General features: G+C 41.7%; 1 protein-coding gene across 17 annotated transcripts in view; it reads left to right on the top strand.

Annotated features, from left to right (window-relative positions):
- The window catches only part of eya1 (EYA transcriptional coactivator and phosphatase 1), a 223187-nt gene that overhangs the window by 86646 nt on the left and 117507 nt on the right, over nucleotides 1–19034 (top strand). For all 17 annotated transcript variants that reach the window (XR_006311525.1, XM_043689216.1, XM_043689209.1 and 14 more), the window contains 3 exons: nucleotides 6610–6790; nucleotides 16529–16671; nucleotides 17167–17250. Coding sequence is in view for 16 of the 17 variants with exons in the window: in XM_043689216.1 (XP_043545151.1) it covers nucleotides 6610–6790; nucleotides 16529–16671; nucleotides 17167–17250 (408 nt within the window). In the remaining variant the exon portion in view is untranslated. The remainder of the gene's footprint in view (nucleotides 1–6609; nucleotides 6791–16528; nucleotides 16672–17166; nucleotides 17251–19034) is intronic.

The following is a 19034-nucleotide window of genomic DNA, read 5'->3' on the forward strand; positions in this document are numbered from 1 at the left end:
CCAGGATGTCACCTTTTATGGAGCGAAAGTGTAACGAGGATAGCCTGAGGGACTTGAGGCTGTTTTCGTTAGAGAGACGAAGAGGGTTAGATACGGTGGACAGGGAGAGCCTTTTTCCAAGTATGGTGACGGCGAGCACGAGGGGGCATAGCTTTAAATTGAGGGGTGATTGATATTAGACAGATATTGGACTCTCTTTACTCAGAGAATAGTAAGGGTATGGAATGCTTTGCCTGCAACAATAGTAGATTCGCCAACTTTAAGTATATTTAAGTCGTCACTGGACAAACATATGGACGTATATGGAATAGTGTAGGTTAGATGGGCTTCAGATTGGTATGACAGGTCGGCGCAACATCGAGGGCTGAAGGGCCTGTACTGTGCTGTAATATTTATTTACAGAACATAGAATGATTTGGATGCGAGCATAAGAGGTTTAGTTAGTAAGTTTGCAGATGACACCAAAATTGGAGGTGTAGTGGACAGCGAAGAAGGTTACCTCAGATTGCAACAGGATCTTGATCAGATGGGCCAATGGGCTGAGAATTGGCAGATGGAGTTTAATTTAGATAAACGTGAGGTGCTACATTTTGGGAAAGAAAGTCTTAGCAAGACCTATACACTTAATGGTAAGGTCCTAGGGAGTGTTGCTGAACAAAGAGACCTTGGAGTGCAGGTTCATAGCTCCTTGCAAGTGGAGTCGCAGGTAGGTAGGATAGTGAAGAAGGCATTTGGTATGCTTTCCTTATTGGTCAGAGTATTGAGTACAGGAGTTGGGAGGTAATGTTGCAGCTGTACAGGACATTGGTTAGGCCACTGTTGGAATATTGAGTGCAATTCTGGTCATAGAGTCATAGAGGTGTACAGCACGGAAACAGACCCTTTGGTCCAGCCCGTCCATGCCGAGCAGTTATCCCAACCTCCTTCCTATTGGAAAGATGTTGTGAGGATCTGAGATATAGGGCAAGGCTGAATAGGCAGGGGCTGTTTTCCTTGGAGCATCAGAGGCTGAAGGGTGACCTGATAGAGCTTTACAAAATTATAGGACATAGAACAGTACAGCACAGAACAGGCCCTTCAGCCCACGATGTGCCAACCACTGATCCTCATGTATGCATGTGGGGCATGAATGGGGTGAATAGCCAAAGTTTTTTCCCTGTGGTTGGGAAGTCCAAAACTAGAAGGTATAGGTTTGGGTGAGAGGGGAAAGATGAAGAGACCCAAAGTGCAACTTTTTCACACACAGGGTGGTACGTGTATGGAAGTGGTGGAGGCTGGTACAATTGCAACATTTAAAAGGCATTTGGATGGATATATGAATAGGAAGGGTTTGGAGGGATATGTGCCAGGTGCTGGCAGGTGGGACTAGAATGGGTTGGGATATCTGGTTGGCATGGATGAGTTGGACTGAAGGGTCTGTTTCCGTGCTGTACATCTCTATAACTCTATGACTTTGCTTTTGGACACAGAGTGCTTTTCCATTATCTCACAGTGGTCTGGAGAGTTAGTGTAACATCTCCTTGCCAGTGATATTACCTGCAAATGTAACCTTGTTAGGGACAGTTTAACAACACTACAAAGCTATCTATCTATACAAAGTATTTTGTAAATTACATTAGTTTTGCTTGTTGTCTGTATAGGATCTTTCCAGTTCATTAGCTGCTGTTTTCGTGTGTTGGTGGGTTTGTGGGCTACCATGATGCCAAGCGGTCTGAGTATCTGGCAATCAGCTCCTTGCAAACACTGTAACAAACACTACATTGGATAAACAAGCAGAAAGTTAGTCACCAGGATACATGAACATCCATTAGCCACAAAAAGACATGACCCACTCTCACTAGTATCCTTAAAAAGATGAGGAAGGACACCACTTCGACTGGGACAACATATCCATCCTAGGACAAGCTAAACAAAGACATGCATGAGAATTCCTAAAAACATGGCATTCCAACTGGAACGCTATCAACAAACACATCAAGTTGGATCCCAATTACCAACCTCTGAGAAAAAAGAATAGTAAATGACATCACCACAGGAAATGACATCACCCACCCAAGGAAACCTAAACCGATAACTAGAAAGCAGGTCACTAACACCTGTGCTTCACCGGAGGCTCACTGATGATGTTATCTAGTGTGGTGACAAAACATCTGAAAATGAACCTTCCAGCTCGGCGAGCAAACTTACATCCAGAACCCCAACCTGAGCTACAAATCTTCTCAAAACTCAATGATATTATTGTATCGGTCAACCACTACCTAATCTTGACAGTCACAACCTTTCCCCAAGTAGAAGCAAATAGCTTCCAACTCTTAACATGTCACCAGTATCATAGCCCTGTGCAAGACTCGGCACCAGTGGTCACAAACATAATCATATTTAGCAAGACCAGTCTAACAGGCCAGCTATTTATTATTAAATATGGATTAAATTATCTTGGGTTTTGCCCTTCCTCCTTTGCAACTGTCTGTCTTCCTATTACTTTATAGAGTCGTAGAGGTTTCCAGCATGGATACAGGCCCTTCAGCCCAAAATGTCCATGCTGCCCAGTTTTCACAATTAATCTAGTCCCATTTAAATTTCCCTTGGCGAACATTTGGCATACTGTGTACAATTCTAGTTGCCCTCTTATAAGAAGGATGTTATTAAACTAGAAAGGGTATGAAAAAGATTTATAAGGATGTTACCTTGACTGGAAGGTTTGATAGGCTGGGGCTTTTCTTTTTGCCTGGAGCTTAGGAGGCTGAGGGGTGACCCTACAGAGGTTTAAAGTATTAATAATTTTGTTCTTGGGTGCACATACCCAAAGATATGGATTTATAAAACTGAGGGGCAGAGAAAAGGTGAATAGCCGAGGTCTTTTGCCCAGGAGGGGGGAGTCCAAACCTAAAGGACATTGGTTTAAGGTGAGAGGGGAAAGATTTAAAAGGGATCTGAGGGGCAACCTGTTCGTGCAGAGAGTGCTGCATGTACGGAATGAACTGCCTGAGGAAGTGGTGGAGGTGGATACAGTTACAACATTTAATAGATATTTGGACAAGTACATGGATAGGAAAGGTTTAGAAGGATAGGGCCAAATGCAGGCAAATGGGACTAGTTCAGGTGAGGAAATCTGGTCAGCGTGGACGAGTTGGCCTGAAGGGCCAGATTCCATGCTGGATGACGAGAACAGAAACAACTCCAAACTCCTCCACTCCATTACAAACTTTTAAAGTTTTTTTTTGTAATGTCATAATTTTAAAGTGAAAGGCAAGAGGTTTAAAGGGTGTTTCAGAAGAAACATTTTTTCACCCAGACAGTCGTGGGAATGTGGAATACACTGCCTAGGAGGGTGGTTGATAGCTGAAACCTCAGAGCCTTTAAAAGGAACATGGACATTGTCTGCATTGCTTTTGGATGACTTTAGCAAAGAAACTGACACACACAATGGAGCGGGGAGAAAGTGAGGTCTGCAGATGCTGGAGATCAAAGTTGAAACTTTATTGCTGGAACAGCACAGCAGGTCAGGCAGCATCCAGGGAACAGGAGATTCGACGTTTCGGGCACAGGCCCTTCTTCAGGAATTCCTGAAGAAGGGCCTGTGCCCGAAACATCGAATCTCCTGTTCCCTGGATGCTGCCTGACCTGCTGTGCTGTTCCAGCAATAAAGTTTCAACACACAATGGAGCAAATTCCCATCTTCAATGCTGCACCATTCACCTTTGCAACAGTGCCCTCTCGTAGTTCTGCTCACACCCGATAATACATACCCTCCTTGTCCATTCCAGTGATTTCCTGGTGTTTACCAAATGACCAGTCCTGTTCATGTTGCTGTAATATCTGGTCTGCTGCAATATGGCAACACTGTGGGTCAGCATTGGCAGACCCACCTATTCACTCTCACTCCGTAGACATTTGTAGTTGCTGTTGAGGTCAGGAATCAGTCCAAGAATGCTGTAGACATGTATTCCCAGATTCCCATGCTGGATCCCAAAATCTCTGGGGTGAATCATGATCTTCAATAGAAGGTGGGAGGCATAGAGTGGAGAATGTACTCGCCTGCATTTAGTTGCATGAGGAGCTTGTAGTGGACTGGGGAGGGTGTGGACAGTTTGGTGAACCTTGTATGTGGTTGTGCACTGCTATCAGATCGATTGCATGAAGAATTGCAAGTTTGCTTTTGAGTTGATAAGACAGTTCAGTTCATTGGGGTTCTTGCACTGAATCCAGCACCAGACCTTTATTTGCTGCATCCCCACTTCCCTTTGTCTTAACCATCTCTGACTCTTGACAGAGTTACCTTCTCTCTTTGATAAAGCATCAGCAGCCTCCATTCTGGTTGCTGCTTGGTTTTGTTGCTGGTGTTTGACAGGCAGTCCCTGCCTCCTTGACATACTCAGTGCCATTAATTGAGTGCCAAACATCTGCCCAGTTGCATTTACAAGACACACTTTCAGTGGAATGTCGGCATCTGGACATTGCCCCACTTTGAAAATCGAACCTTCGTGTAGAAAACCTGAGCTGATTTTCCAGTTCGGGGCAGAGGCAGCTGGAGATCTCACCTTTTGGTTGAGATATTAAATTTGTGGCCTTTGAGGATACAATATTGAACCCTTGATCAAGTTGATTTTCTGGCATTGGCACATTGCTGTTTGTGGCATATTGCTGTATGTGAATTAACTGTCATGTTTCCTACCTTCAAACAGTCTGTACACCTCAAAAGTACTTAATTGGCTATAACAGATCCTGAGATGTCCTCAGGTTAGCAAACAATCCTATCAAAATCAAAGTTCTTTCTGTCTTCCTTGCAATGCTGTTCAGTAGCACAGTCAGCTTTTACTTATCAGGTACAGCTCATCATCTTCTCTATTGACCTCATATATTCCACTAGTATTCCAACTGTCTCTGCTATATTAATAGCTGAATAAGCCAAAATTTAAACAAATGTAATGTGAACAAAACTGAAGTTATTCTCCCGCAGACACCAGTGCTGCTCCAGGTTCAAATCCATTTCATTCTTCTCAGGCTTAAAATCGGGGAGCATTGGATCAATTAACATTTATTAACCTCTTACTCCAGATCCAGTCAGCTACTTAGGCCATTTTCTGACACCTATGTAACGTTGCCTGCCTCCTAATCTACCATTTGTTACCCTTGGACAGACTTTCTCAACACTGTCATTTCTAGTTTTCCTATCTCTGCTACTCATCGTTAGAAAAAAAAACATGATTTGGAGGAGCTGGTGTTGGACTGGGGTGTCCAAAGTTAAAAAAATTACACAACACCAGGTTATAGTCCAACAGGTTTATTTGGAAGCACTAGTTTTCGGAGCACTGCTCCTTCATCAGGTGGTTGTGATGAGACAAGATTAATATGGTGCTGGAAAAGCGCAGCAGATCAGGCAGCATCTGAAGAGCAGGAAAATCGACGTTTCAGGCAAAAGCCCTTTCCTGATGAAGGGCTTTTGCCCAAAAGTCAATTCTCCTGCTCCTCGAATGCTGCCTGACCTGCTGTGCGTTTCCAGCTCCACTCTAATCTTGACTCTGATATCCAGCATCTGCAGTCCTCATTTTCGCCTGGTTGTGATGAGACAACCATCTGATGAAGGGGCAGCACTTTGAAAGCTAGTGCTTCCAAATAAACCTGTTGGACTATAACCTGGTGTTGTGTGATTTTTAAAATGAGAAAAAGCCTTATCCCTCACCCACACAAATCCCATAACCTTATCTCTCTATCCTTGCTGTGGGTCATTGTCAGGTAAAGGGAAATCAATCAGGTTTAAGTTTCCTAAGCTCACTTTGAATGTCCTCAAGGTCCACTTTCCTAATTTTATACAATCTTGTATACCTCTTGGACCTTCAGTGTTACTTTACTTCCCCCTTCCCCGTCTCTACCATCCCTCAGCCATTCTTTGAAATTCACCAAACAATCCCCAGACAGCATCTTCCAAACCCATGTCCACTTCCATCCAGAAGGACAAGGGCAGCAGATACATTAGGGAACACCACCACCTGCAAGTTGCCCACCGAGCCATTCACCATCCTGACTTGGAAATATATCCCCATTCCTTCACTATCACAGGGTCAAAATCCTGGAATTCCCTCCCTAAGAGCACTGTGAGCCAATCCACGGCCGGTGGAAATATATTGTCGTTCCTTCATTATCATTGGATCAAATTGCTGGAATTCCCTCCTTAACAGTACAGTGGGTCCACAGCACATGGGCGGCAGCTGATCAAGAAGGCAGGTCACCCCCACTTTCTCAAGGGCAACTAGGAATGAGCAATAAATGCTGGCCTAGCCAGTGACACCCATATTCCACATGTGAATAGATAAATTGTAAAAAGCCAATCTTTGGATAATTTTGATCTGCCCTCTGAACTCCTCAGCCTCCTGCTTTGCCATATATTTTTCCTAAACTCCTTAAGATCCATCTTTTTGACTCTGTTTTGGCACCTCCTGTGGTGTCGACACTGAGTACTCACTCATTACCCATGCCTTATTAAACATGGACCATCTCTCAGCATGAAATGAACATGATAGAGATGAACATGATACAAGCAGAATTATTTCAGTACAAAGGCACGAATATTTAGCCAGAATCTAAATATTTTTATCTTGCCTTTTCTAGGAATATTCTTACGCAAGCTTTGGCCCAGGACAATATGCACAGTATTATAACAATTCTGCATACCCTTCTCCTTATTTGACAAGCAACAATAGCAATCCAACAACTCCTTCAACTACTACAACATACCAGCTCCAAGATTTATCAACTGTTACTAGCCAAGCCGTTACAGATCCTGCTGCAGGTAATGAAACTGTTTCCTTTTTATTGTCAATAAATAATGTGGGTAGCAGTAACAGCTGGTACATCAAATATCTGAACAAAACACTCAATAATGTAGGTATTCATAAGAATGAAAATCAATGAGCCTGATGTTCCCAGAGGCAGGAAGGACACAAATGTGGAATTTTCTTGCAATAGCAGCAGGACTTTCAGGAGAAGCCTCGATCTGCTGTATTCCACCCTTTTGAAAATGCCGAAAAATCCCCTGGTAGTGATAATGGAAAGGATTGCCAGCCAGTAGAGACCACCAGAGATCTGGCTAGAACCTGGCAATAGTTACACATTTTTGGGTTAAAAATTCTTCTGTTTATCTCAGGTTTTGTAGCTTTCAGACCAAGTCCTCCTGGAGAGACTTCTCTGCCTAGACAGCTTGGAAGAAAAGCTGTCCAAATTGTAAAATGGTGTTCCTAATGGTCTCTCATGGAGGATAAGCAAGTGGGTGCGTGGAGAGAACACTGAATAAGGAGACACTGCTGGTGATGTGGTCTAGGAGCCCCAGAGAAATTCTGTCAGTTGCTGTCACTGAAGGTGCAGTCCTGATTGAGGCTGTGCTTATAGTCATATAGAAGAATACAATATCAAGCTTTGGTTAAAACAAAATGAAATGGCTTTTGCTGCATAGGTTAATCTACTTTTAGTAGTATTGTTCTATTGGGAACTCCAGGGTTTCCTAAGATCCAATACGGTATGACATGACAGACAGTTGAGATTAGAGTGGTACTGGAAAAGATCATTCCTTCATTCCTGATGAAGGGATTTTGCCAGAAACGTTGATTTTCCTGCTCCTCGGATGCTGCCTGACCCGCTGTGCTTTTCCAGCACCACTCTAATCTTGACTCTAATCTCCAACATCTGCAGTACCCACTTTCGCCATGATGGACAGTTGTTATAATTTCATAAACAGAACAGGATTTCACTTGAAAACAAAAAATGCTGGAAATCACAGCGGGTCAGGCAGTATCCATGGATTGAAAGCAAGCTAATGTTTCGAGTCTAAATGACTCTTCATCAGAGCTCGGAACGTTAGCTTGCTCTCTCTCCACAGAAACTGCCTGACCCACTGTGATTTCCAGCAGATTTTGTTTTCATGTGAAATCCTATTCTATTCATGAAATTATAACAATTTGTTTGTCATGTCATACCAGAGTTGAAAAGTGTGGCGCTGGAAAAGCACAGTCGGTCTGGCAGCATCCAAGGAGCAGGAGAATCGATGTTTCGGGCTGTATATGCAACAGATAGGATGGGGGAGGGGGTAAAACATTAGGGAGGGATAGAACTCAAAGAGAGAGAGAACAAGAAGGACAGACAAAGGAATTGAAAACAATCTGGCTGGGGAGGGTGAATAGCTGTTAATGGCTAACAATGGGTAGTGTGTCATGGCTGACTATGTGATAACGAGGCCTGGTGTGTGAGGTAAGGGGCTAGGACATGGGGGAGTTCAGACCCTAAAATTATTGAACTCGATATTGAGTCCCAAAGTGGAAAATGAGGTGCTGTTCTTCCAGCTTGCGCTGAGTTTCTCTGGAGCACTGCAGTAGGCCTGAGACAGAGATGTTAGTCAGGGAACAGGGTGGGGTGTTAAAGTGGCAGGGAACTGGAAGCTCAGGGTCTTTTTGCAGGCAGAACGTAGAATGGGTGACCACTTTGCAGAACATTCCACCAGATTAGAAAATTAAAGCCAAAAGAGAAAATGCTGGAAAATCTCAGCAGGTCTGGCAGCATCTGTAAGGAGAGAAAAGAGCTGACGTTTCGAGTCTAACTGACCCTTTTAGAAAATTAAAATGTGCCTCAAGGAGTGGTGTGATGAGAATGGGTTTTCATTCATAGTTCACGGGCACTAATTCTTGGCAAAGAGCGAATTGTTTGATTGAGGTAGGAACCAGTTAAAGTGGCCTGTAATCTATGTTTTGTTGAATTACGTAACTCTGACTGTGGCTAGGCCTTTGAACTAAAAGGCACTGGGCAGAGAAATCCAAAGAGAAAAGTTGAGACAAGAGAACAATGTGCTTTGGGAAACAACTAACAGAATAGATGAGGCAGGGACTGAGAGTTTAATGGCAATACTACATCTGTGAATCAGTTCATGCAAACAGCAATTAAAAAATACAATTAAATGCTCATAATCTGAATACTCAAAGCACACTTACAGCTCTGTTGTCATTCATTGCTGTCACTGTGTGCCTCTGTGGACTGGATGCCTTATTGTGTCATAGGAATGTTGTAGTTAGGTGTAAGTGTGGGCCATTGAGCCCTCAGTAAAATTGTGAATCATGTTGTCAACATAGATTGTCATGTCAACTCCACTTTCTTGTCTTCTTTCCCATAATGCTTATCTCTTTTCTCTATCAAAAATCTATCCAACTTGGCCTTAAATGAAATTGATGACCCAGCCTGCACTATTTTCTGGAGAACACAGCACAGTGACCATTTAATTGAACTTTCCTCATCTCCACTTTAAAAGTCAGCCTGCATACTCTCAGAATCCACTGCATCAAGCCGCTCAGGATCCTGCAGGATTCATTAAGATTACCTTTTAGGAGAGGAACCTGCCCATCCTCACCTGGTCTGGCTACCTGTGACTCCAGACCCACAGCAATGTGGTAGACTTTCACCTGCCCTCTGGGCAACTAGGGATGGGCAGTACATGCCTAGCCGAAGACGCCCTTCTACTGTGAATGAATTTTTAAAAAAACCTTTCATTCTTCTGAAGTCCAGTGAAAAAAACCTGACCTGTTCAACTTTTCTTCAAGTGCTTCATCCCAGGAATGAGTCAAATGAATAAAACGGTGGTGCATCCTTCTGCTGTCGCTAGAATCTGGTAATTGTCCAGTCCTTGTTTTCCTTCGGACACTTCCATCATGGTTTCTGTGAAAAGCAGAAGAAACAGGAGCGGAAGGAAGCTAATAGATCCTCACTTTGCTGAAGATTGTATCGTTCAGGAAGATTACAGCTGAGTTGCTATATCTTCTCCGCCTTCCCGCACTATTCCCAACTGCTTAATTCCCTTTGTATCCTCAAATTGAGCAATCTCTGTCTTGAACTATTGTCAGTGGTTGAACATCCAAGTCTCTCTGGCTTAGTCATGATTTGGAGATGCCGGTGTTGGACTGGGGTGTACAAAGTTAAAAATCACACATCAGGTTATAGTACAACAGGTTTATTTGGAAGCACTAGCTTTCGGAGCGCTGCTCCTTCATCAGGTGGTTATCTCTGGATTAGAGAATTCTAAAGCTATGCAAGTTTTTGAGTGAAGAAATGTCTCCACTAACCAGTCTAAGATGGTCAACACCCTTATTTTGAGATGCAATTCCCAGTTCTAGATTGCACAGTCAGAGCAAATCATCATCTATCCCCTGTCAAGGCTTTTAAGGATCTTACATGTTTGAATGGGAACATGCACCTTCTAAATTCCAGGGCAAATCGGTGTAGTGTACGCAATCACTCCCTCTTGGCCAACCCCTTTATCCCAGGAATCAGTTAAGTGTAACTGCATTACACGCCCTCTCAGGCAAATATATACTCCTTTATGTAAGAAGAACAAAACTGTACACAATACACCAGGTGTGGTCCCTCAAAAACCCTCTATAATTGCACTGAGATTACTCTTGTGCTCCAACCCTTTTGTAATATTGGCTCGGATATCCTTTATTTTTGTAGTTGTTTGTTGTACCTCTGCATTAACTGCCTGTAATTACTGTACAAGAACACCCTTTGATTGCTGACAGGTCCCTTTGCCATTTAAAAACATTCTACTTATCTATTTCTCCTACTGAAGTTGATAACTTCAAATGTACCTTCATTATATTGCAAACCCCTGTCCTTGCCCACTTGCTTAATGGTCCATATCTCTCTGCAGCCTCTTTGCATCCTCCTCATAGCTTATGTATTGCCATTTCAGTATGGACCAAAGGAATTTGTAATTATGTTCTTTAAAAGGTTTTACATAGGCAAGAAACTGCAAACCCCACCCCCACCCCCATCTCCTCCAGCTGTGAGAGTTATCAACATAGGCTTAACTCATGCTAGAGATTGGAATTTATTGAGACATGCTTAATTTGAGTCAAACAAATTGCATCCAACAACTTGGTGTTATTAAACTTGCAAAAACTTGCAAGAGAAAACCAACTATTGTGTGGAAATGTGGCACAAAATCATACATGTATGGTTTCTTAGGACCATTAAACTTTGGAAGGAAAAAAAACTTGCAAAATGTACCAACTTTATAATCAGTTAAAACTAATAGGCCTGGAAAGTTTTAACTGTCAGAAGTTGGCCATAAATGTTTTGGAGCAATAGCCATCAGGTGATTTGGAGAACAAAGAGTTGCGTCTTGGTTCCTCTGTAAGTAATCAAGTTGTCTCATGTTTTAAAATGAAACGAAGAACTGTGGATACTGGAAATCCAAAACGATAGCAGAAATTGCTGGAGAAACTCAACAGGTCTGGCCGCGTCTCTAGAGAGAAGACGGCATTAATGTTTCCAGTCGAGTGACCCTTTAGTTTGGAAGTTCTTCGGTCTGAAGAAGGGACTTGAAACCTCAATTTTGCTTACTCCCCATAGCTGCTGCCAGACCTGCTGAGTTTCTCCAGCAATTTTTCTGAATCATATTTTGTTTGTAGGTATTCTCTGATCAACCTGCACATCTAGAGCAGGTGAGAATTGAACTAGGGCCTTGTGGCTCAGAGATAGGGACACTACCACTGTGCCACAAAAGCCCTCATATATTTATTTGTACAGGTAGTCCTCAATTGTGAACCAGTTCAGCTGTAGAGTTTGTATACCAAGTTGATTTATAAACAAATCGAACAGTGGACAATATCAAGGAGCTGGCCAGATTGAGAATTACAACCCTGTATGAGATTTCATTTGTAAATACAAGTGTTCATAAATCAAGACCCCCCTGTCAAATTATATTATTATGCCTTGATAAATTAGGTGTAAATGTGTGATTAATATGCACACATCCCTTCAGCAAATACTGGGTTTTAAAAATTCATTCATGGGGTGGGTATGTGGATCGCTGTTCAGGGCAGCATTTATTGCCAATCCTAATTGCCTAGGAGAAGGTGGGAGTGAATTGCTTTCTTGAATGGTCGCAGTCCACTTGGTGTAGAAGGAGTGTTCCAGGGTGTTGACCCAGTGACAGTGAAGCAATATGGTTCCAAGTCAGGATGGTGTGTGGTCTGGCAAGGAACCTACTGGTCATGATGTTGCCATGCTGCTTCTGACCTTGTTTTTCCCAGGTGGTAGAGGTCACTGCTTTGGAAGGTGCCATTAAAGGAGCTTGACAAGTTGCTGCATTGCACCTGGTATATACTACACATTGCTGCCTGTGTGCACTGTGGTAGACAGTGCGAAAGTTTAAAGCAGTGAATGTGTTCTTATCCAGGGAGCTGCTTTGTCCTGGATGGTGTCAAACGTCTTGAGTGTTTTCGCTGTATTTATCCAGACAAGTAGAGAATATGCCATCACGTGTCTTACTAGTTTCTTGTGGATGGTACGCAGTCTTTGAAGGTAGAGGTTCTTTGAGGGAGCTGCATTAACTACTTCAGAATTTCCAGCTTTTGAGCTGCTGTTGCGATTACCGTATTTACACGGGTGGTCCGTTTCAGTTCCTGGTCAGTTGGAACCCAGGATGTTGATTACAGGAGATTCAGTGATGGTAATGTCAGATTGGAAATGATTAGATGCTCTCTTGTTGGAGATTATGCAAAAGAAAAACTAAAAGGAGTAAACTTAGGAGGTTTGAAAATGCACATGAAGGAGGTCATTTTACACCGGTATGGTGAGAAGGTAAGGATTGTGTACATTGGCTTAATGCAGAAAAGCTTTTAATGGGAATAAATGAATCTTATAGAGTTCTGCATGTCATCAGATTGGTGGCCTGATAATATTAAAATCAGGAAAATAAAACCATTACTATCTACAATAAGTACATAAGCCAAGTCCTCATTGGTTACATTGATATAAACTATGAAGCTATGATTCCGAATCTGTGCAGAAAAGTTCATTCCAACCAATGAGGTACTATGGAAGAGGATCTACCTTTTAGGAGTATTTGTTGAGGAACTAGAAACAGAAAATGCTGGAGAAACTCTGTAGATCTCAGCATTTGTGTGGAGAAAAATAGAGCCAAGAGTTTGATATAATTCTTAAGAACTCTGGATTCTTTAAGGCAGAAGCAGATAGATTCCTGACCAGCAATGGAGTCAAAAGTTATCCTGGGTAGGACTGAAAGTGGGATTGAGACCACAATCATATCAAGTATGCTGTTATTGAATGGCAGAGTAAGCTTGAGGATGTAAATAGCCTAATCCTACTCAAAACTCATACTTCCGTTTGTATGTTCAGATATTTCTTGGGGCATATGCTCCATTCAAGCTGCACAGCCGGGATTGTGGATTGAGCCTTTTACTGGTTGCCTACTCACTGAAAAGGGAGCTACAGCTTTTGAAGTTAAGGGCACACTGGCAACATCTTTATCCAGTGGTGTAGCCATCGAGTTGTAGCTTCAGGATATTAAGTCCATGTCGATTTATTTCATCTTTTTAAAAACTGGGACTGAAATGAGAGACAGCTGTTTGAAATGGTGGTTACAGATTGAAAAGCAGGTAACCTGGCACCCATGCCAATATCATGTGGACAGTGATTTGTACAAGCAGTCATTGAAGTTTGATGATTCGGAGTTGTGGGTGTGTACATCTGCAGTTTTTTGTTGGCAACAGGAAGGTGTTAGGTCTGTGGACAGTGATCAGTTATCAATAATGGAGGTCTTTTTGTCTGCCAACAACTGTGTGACTTGTTCTCAGGAACTGATCAGCTTGGAGCTGAGAACAAGATAGAGAGAATGTGTGTATTCAGCTCAAGAGTGGTCCCTCTCTGCAGTTAAAAATCACTAAATCTGAAGATAACCAGCATATCTTTCCTACAACAGTTGTGACTTTTAACTGATGAGGCAGAGACTTTTTATAAAGGAACTGTCCACCTTATCTGTCTTACCAAACACTAGAAGCATCCAGAGTAGGATGGCCAAAGTAATGTGCAGGCCAGCAGAAGAGTCATAAAGATTACCTCAAACAACAGAACCTGGGAACTAAAACTATCTTCCCAGTTTTCCCCTTTGTTCATGATCTATTTTACCCTGTCTATTTGTCGGTCCATCTTTAGCTGTGTAAGGGGGAGTTTATAAGGGGGATTAGAGTTAATTAGTGTCTATATCTCATGTCTAATTACTTGCAATAAATAGTAAGTCTTGTTCAGTACTGAAGCCCAGCTGATGCCTTCTATCCATCTCTGTCTGAAAATCAGCAATATTGGGGAAATTTGTATTTTTAACTCTGTGACAACTTTGGGAATAGCAGGGCTCGCTTAGCAGCTCACTACTGCAGTGAGCTGTGACAGGCGTCAAAGGACTTTGCCCAAGACCTTACTTAAAAACCTACTGTTAGAATAGCTTGGAGATCTGAATGGACTAGATTTTCCTCATCTCAGTGACATGCCAACATTAGGATCATTGCTAGATTCAAACTGCATTGGACTTCAGTGGTACTGAATGTCAATACTTTTTGAAGACAGTCACAATACCTACTCTCATGAAGAATCGACAAGAGGTACAAATAGGTAAAAACAATGACTACAGATGCTAGAAACCAGATTCTGGATCAGTGGTGCTGGAAGAGCACAGCAATTCAGGCAGCATGTGCTCTTCCAGCACCACTGATCCAGAAAGAGGTACAAATAGTACATGGGTTGGGCCCAGGTTAAAAGCCTGCCAGTTATCAAAGTGCCAACAGACAGAGGGAAGTGTCATGAGGTACAATCCAGAATCTTATAAGTGTACAATCTCACGCTTTACTAAATGTAGCTGTTGACAATTCTTAATAAAGGAGGATATGCAACTGGAACTTTTCAGACTTGAGTTCCATGTGATCTGACACTTCTTTTGCATATACTCAGTAGCAATTTCTCGAGTATAGGTATAGAGTATAATTAACCCTTAACTCCACATCTACCTCAAGTCCTTTTGTTGTATCTATTTAATCATTAACTTTTCACCATGGTTATTTAACTCTTTACTTGCCGTCCTCACAAGTTTCTTTAGTTTCAGGCATGATTCAAAAGTAGTTAGAGGAATAGTAACTGCATTGTTTATAATTGTCAGAAAAATAACTTGATCCTGGAAGGGTCCCAGTGAAAAATAACTAATGCAACAGTTCTGTTCAAGAGTAGAGTGAGACAGAGAGCAGAACATGATAGGCGATTAACACCTGTTAGAGAGAAATTGCTAAAAAAAACATTATTAAGGAGGTTAAAGAAGGATGTTTAGAAAATGATAATGTGGTCAACGTGGCTTTGTGAAAGAGAAAGCATGTAAGGTTGGTTCATTAGTTTTTTTTTCAAAAGACTCAACAGGATAAGTGGATAAAGGGGAACTTATAGATGTGGTACAATCTGGATTTTGGCACAGTACAGAGAATAGCAACAACATGGATAAAGGATTGGTTCACTAAGTTTCAAATCCCCCATGGTAGATATGGAATTTGAATCTAGTAAAGAATGTGGAATTAAGGGTCTAATGATGACCATGAAACCATTGTTGATTGTCATGAAAACCAAAAGCAGAGAAGAGATAAAAATAGAAATTGCTAAAAAAGCTCAGCAGGTCTGACAGCATCTGTGGAGAGAAATCAGGGCTAACATTTCAGGTCAAGTGACCCTTCCTCAGAAGTCATAAGAGATAAATTGGTCTGTTTCACATTGGCAAGCTGTAACTATGAAGTGCCGCAGGATTTGTGCTGGGCATCAATTATTTACAAGCTATATCAATAATTCGGATGATGTGGTTAGACCTACACAAACTAACTTTGCTGGTGACACCAAGATAGGAAGGAAATTAAGTTAACAATGGAGGTAGAAAGTTTGCAAAAGGAATATAGGCAAGTTAAGTGAGTTGGCAAAATTTGGCAGATGGAGTAAAAGGAAGAAAGTGTAAGTTTGACAGGAAGAATAGAAAAGCAATATGTTACTTAAGTGGAGAGAGGTAAAGAAGCTGGTGGACAGGCATTTCTCGGTGTTCTGGTAGACATATCAGGAGATATTAGTGCGAGGATGCAGCCTGCTATTAAGAAGGCATGGAACGTTTGCCTTTAGGTTATGATATTCAGATAGAGGAATGTGAGACAAGAGGTGTAATTATCAACAGCAAATGAAATCTTTTTGAATGTGCATGGAACTTTCTTGAATCTAATATAGCTTTCATTGGTAAATACTTGTAAAATTACAAGCTAATCGAAACAAAGCATAGACTTGAAATTATTGTTGACAGTATGAAAAATTATGCTCAAAGCCGATACTTAAGCATTTTGGATGTAAATATACTGCTTTTTCAAAGAGGCCTTGCTGTGTACATTTTAAACTGGTTAACTCCTCCACTGAAGTGGTCGAAAGTGGAATATCATGGAAATGTATTTAGCATTCACTTGCTAACCTTACAAATGTTAATTTTGTCCTTCCCAACCAGTTATATGTAATATGAACCTGCAATGTTATTCCAACCATCTTGTTGTAAAGATATACTGATCCACAAAATTTCCTCTTGAAATTTTAGGTTCCCTAAGGTTGCAAGTTGACAGCATACACAGTGATTTCCAAACTTCTTCACCTATTTTTGTTAAAAGTTTATAATGATTCTGTCTTTCAGGAGAGTTTGGTACAATTCACAGTTCGTCAACATCCACTAAAGATTCAGAATTGGATCGATTGCGTCGAGTTTCAGATGGAAAGTCACGTGGCAGAGGCAGAAGAAATAATAACCCTTCACCTCCCCCAGACACTGACCTTGAGGTAAGGCTAACATATTGATTCCATTAAAACTAAGCCACACAAAAGATGATGCATGAGCAGCAATAAAGGCTGCATTTGCTAATAGAATAATGAAATTTACATGCATGAAAAATGAATGCGTTGAATAGCTTAAAATCTTTCTGTGATTTTCTTTTTCGGTAACAGTTAATCGAGTATTGATTTTTTTAATGTTAATTCTCTTGATAGATGATCTGTTAAATGTATGAATTAGTTAATACAGTCTGATCTAGTAACCATCAAGCATTAATATACTGTCACCTATAACTATTACTTCATTTGTTGAGTGACTTAGCAATAGATTTTGCTGGCCTTGGTGTACAGCCTAAAGTCCTTTAGTATGTAATGTAGAATGCTGGGTCATGACACAGTAGCACTTAACTACAATTCCCTCTCGTTTCACAATTATTGATTGAGTTATCATTTTTCAGTGTACAGAGGACAGCATTGATTTTTTTTTTCTCTCTCTCTTCGCAGCGAGTGTTCATATGGGACTTGGATGAAACAATAATTGTTTTTCACTCCTTGCTAACGGGGTCCTATGCAAATAGATATGGAAGGGTAAGATTTATAAAATTCTTTTTGTGGGATGTGAGTATTGCTGATAAAACCAACATTTATTGTCCATCCCTAATTTGCTCTTGACCTGAGGGGATTCTGCACCTGTTAGCTGTAGACGTTCAATTGTTCTTGCTGGAAAAAAAGAATGCCTTTTTAGCCTTGCCATGTAAGATACGTGTGGAGACTTGTGGATAATCTGGAAGTAACTGCTACTTTAGCCAGATCTTGCCTTACTTTAATAAAATCTACCTTTCCTTAATCCATAACCACTTTTTGCAGATCATCTTTTTCCTTTTCCAGAACAAACTTAACTCATGATGTGTTGTGGTTGCTACTATTAAAATACTCCCTCACTGTCACCTCTGATGGCTCTACGGCTTTGTTCCCCAGAATTAGACCAATCCGTATTGAACAATCTGCTCAGAATACTCTGCTCATAATTTCACAAATTCCACTCTGGCAGCTGAGGCAAACCAGACATTCTAAACCAATCAATTATAATATTCTTTTTAAAAATAACAATGCACACTATCTCCCAATGTTGACAGGTCCCATAGACATAATCCAAGAATTGGATCCATAGCTTCTTTGCGCTGTGTCCTGTGTACAAAGCTTTATTGAGAGCCAACCATCTATTTTTGCAACATGTTGTTTACAGCCAAACAGACTAACATGAAAACATAGCCTCCATCTACCTTCAATGTCAGAGATAAAAACAATCAATAAACCAATGGAATAGGATACCAGGACATATTCAAACAACACCTACTCATCAGTACCCTATTTGCCAATGACCAGATTCCATTGTGCTAGACCTGTTTGATTCCAGACCTCCTCATAGCTTTTATCTAGATATAGACTGGGTGCTGGACTGGTGAGAGCAGTCATGTATCTGTTTTTACGTCCATGACGTGAAGGAAGGTGGCTGTGATTTGTTTTTGATGGTTAGCTATCACCACATCATTTTAAGGGTCCCAAAGAAAGCATTTTGACCCACCCCATCTTCAGGTGCTCCTTTAATGCTCTTTGCCTTATCATTCCTGATGAAGGGCTTTTGCCCGAAACGTCGATTTTCCTGCTCCTTGGATGCTGCCTGACCTGCTGTGCTAATCTAAACGCTTATCATAATCAGGACTGGTACCGTACGCTGACAAATACAGAATATTCAGACTATTCACAACTACCTGATAGTGACACAACCCATCCCAAACTACAGCAGAACCTGAGTGACAACCTGTTTTGGGCTGATACATAATATTCATTCATAACAAATGCAAGTTAATGACTATATTGAACAAGGGAAAACTCTTCCAATGATCTCCTAAGACACCACCATCATCAATTCCCCTGTTGACTGAGATCACAAGAAGGTAAACTTGAGTTCCATACCAACACGGTAGCTACAAGAGATCAGGTAGAGCTGAGTAGTTGAAAATGTGTTGCTGGAAAAGCGCAGCTGGTCAGGCAGCATCCAAGGAGCAGGGGCATCGACGTTTCGGGCATGAGCCCTTCTTCAGGAATGAGGAAAGTGTGCCCAGCAGTCTAAGATAAAAGGTAGAGGGGAGGGACTTGGGGGAGGGGCATTGGAAATGCGATAGGCGGAAGAAGGTTAAGGATGATTTCCGCCACCTCCAAACGGACCCCACCACCAAGGATATATTTCCCTCCCCTCCCCTATCAGCGTTCCGAAAAGACCACTCTCTCCGTGACTCCCTCGTCAGGTCTACACCCCCCCACCAACCCAACCTCCACTCCCGGCACCTTCCCCTGCAACCGCAAGAAAT

The sequence above is a fragment of the Chiloscyllium plagiosum genome, chromosome 4 (genome assembly GCF_004010195.1).
Source record: "Chiloscyllium plagiosum isolate BGI_BamShark_2017 chromosome 4, ASM401019v2, whole genome shotgun sequence".
Lineage (NCBI taxonomy): Eukaryota > Metazoa > Chordata > Chondrichthyes > Orectolobiformes > Hemiscylliidae > Chiloscyllium > Chiloscyllium plagiosum.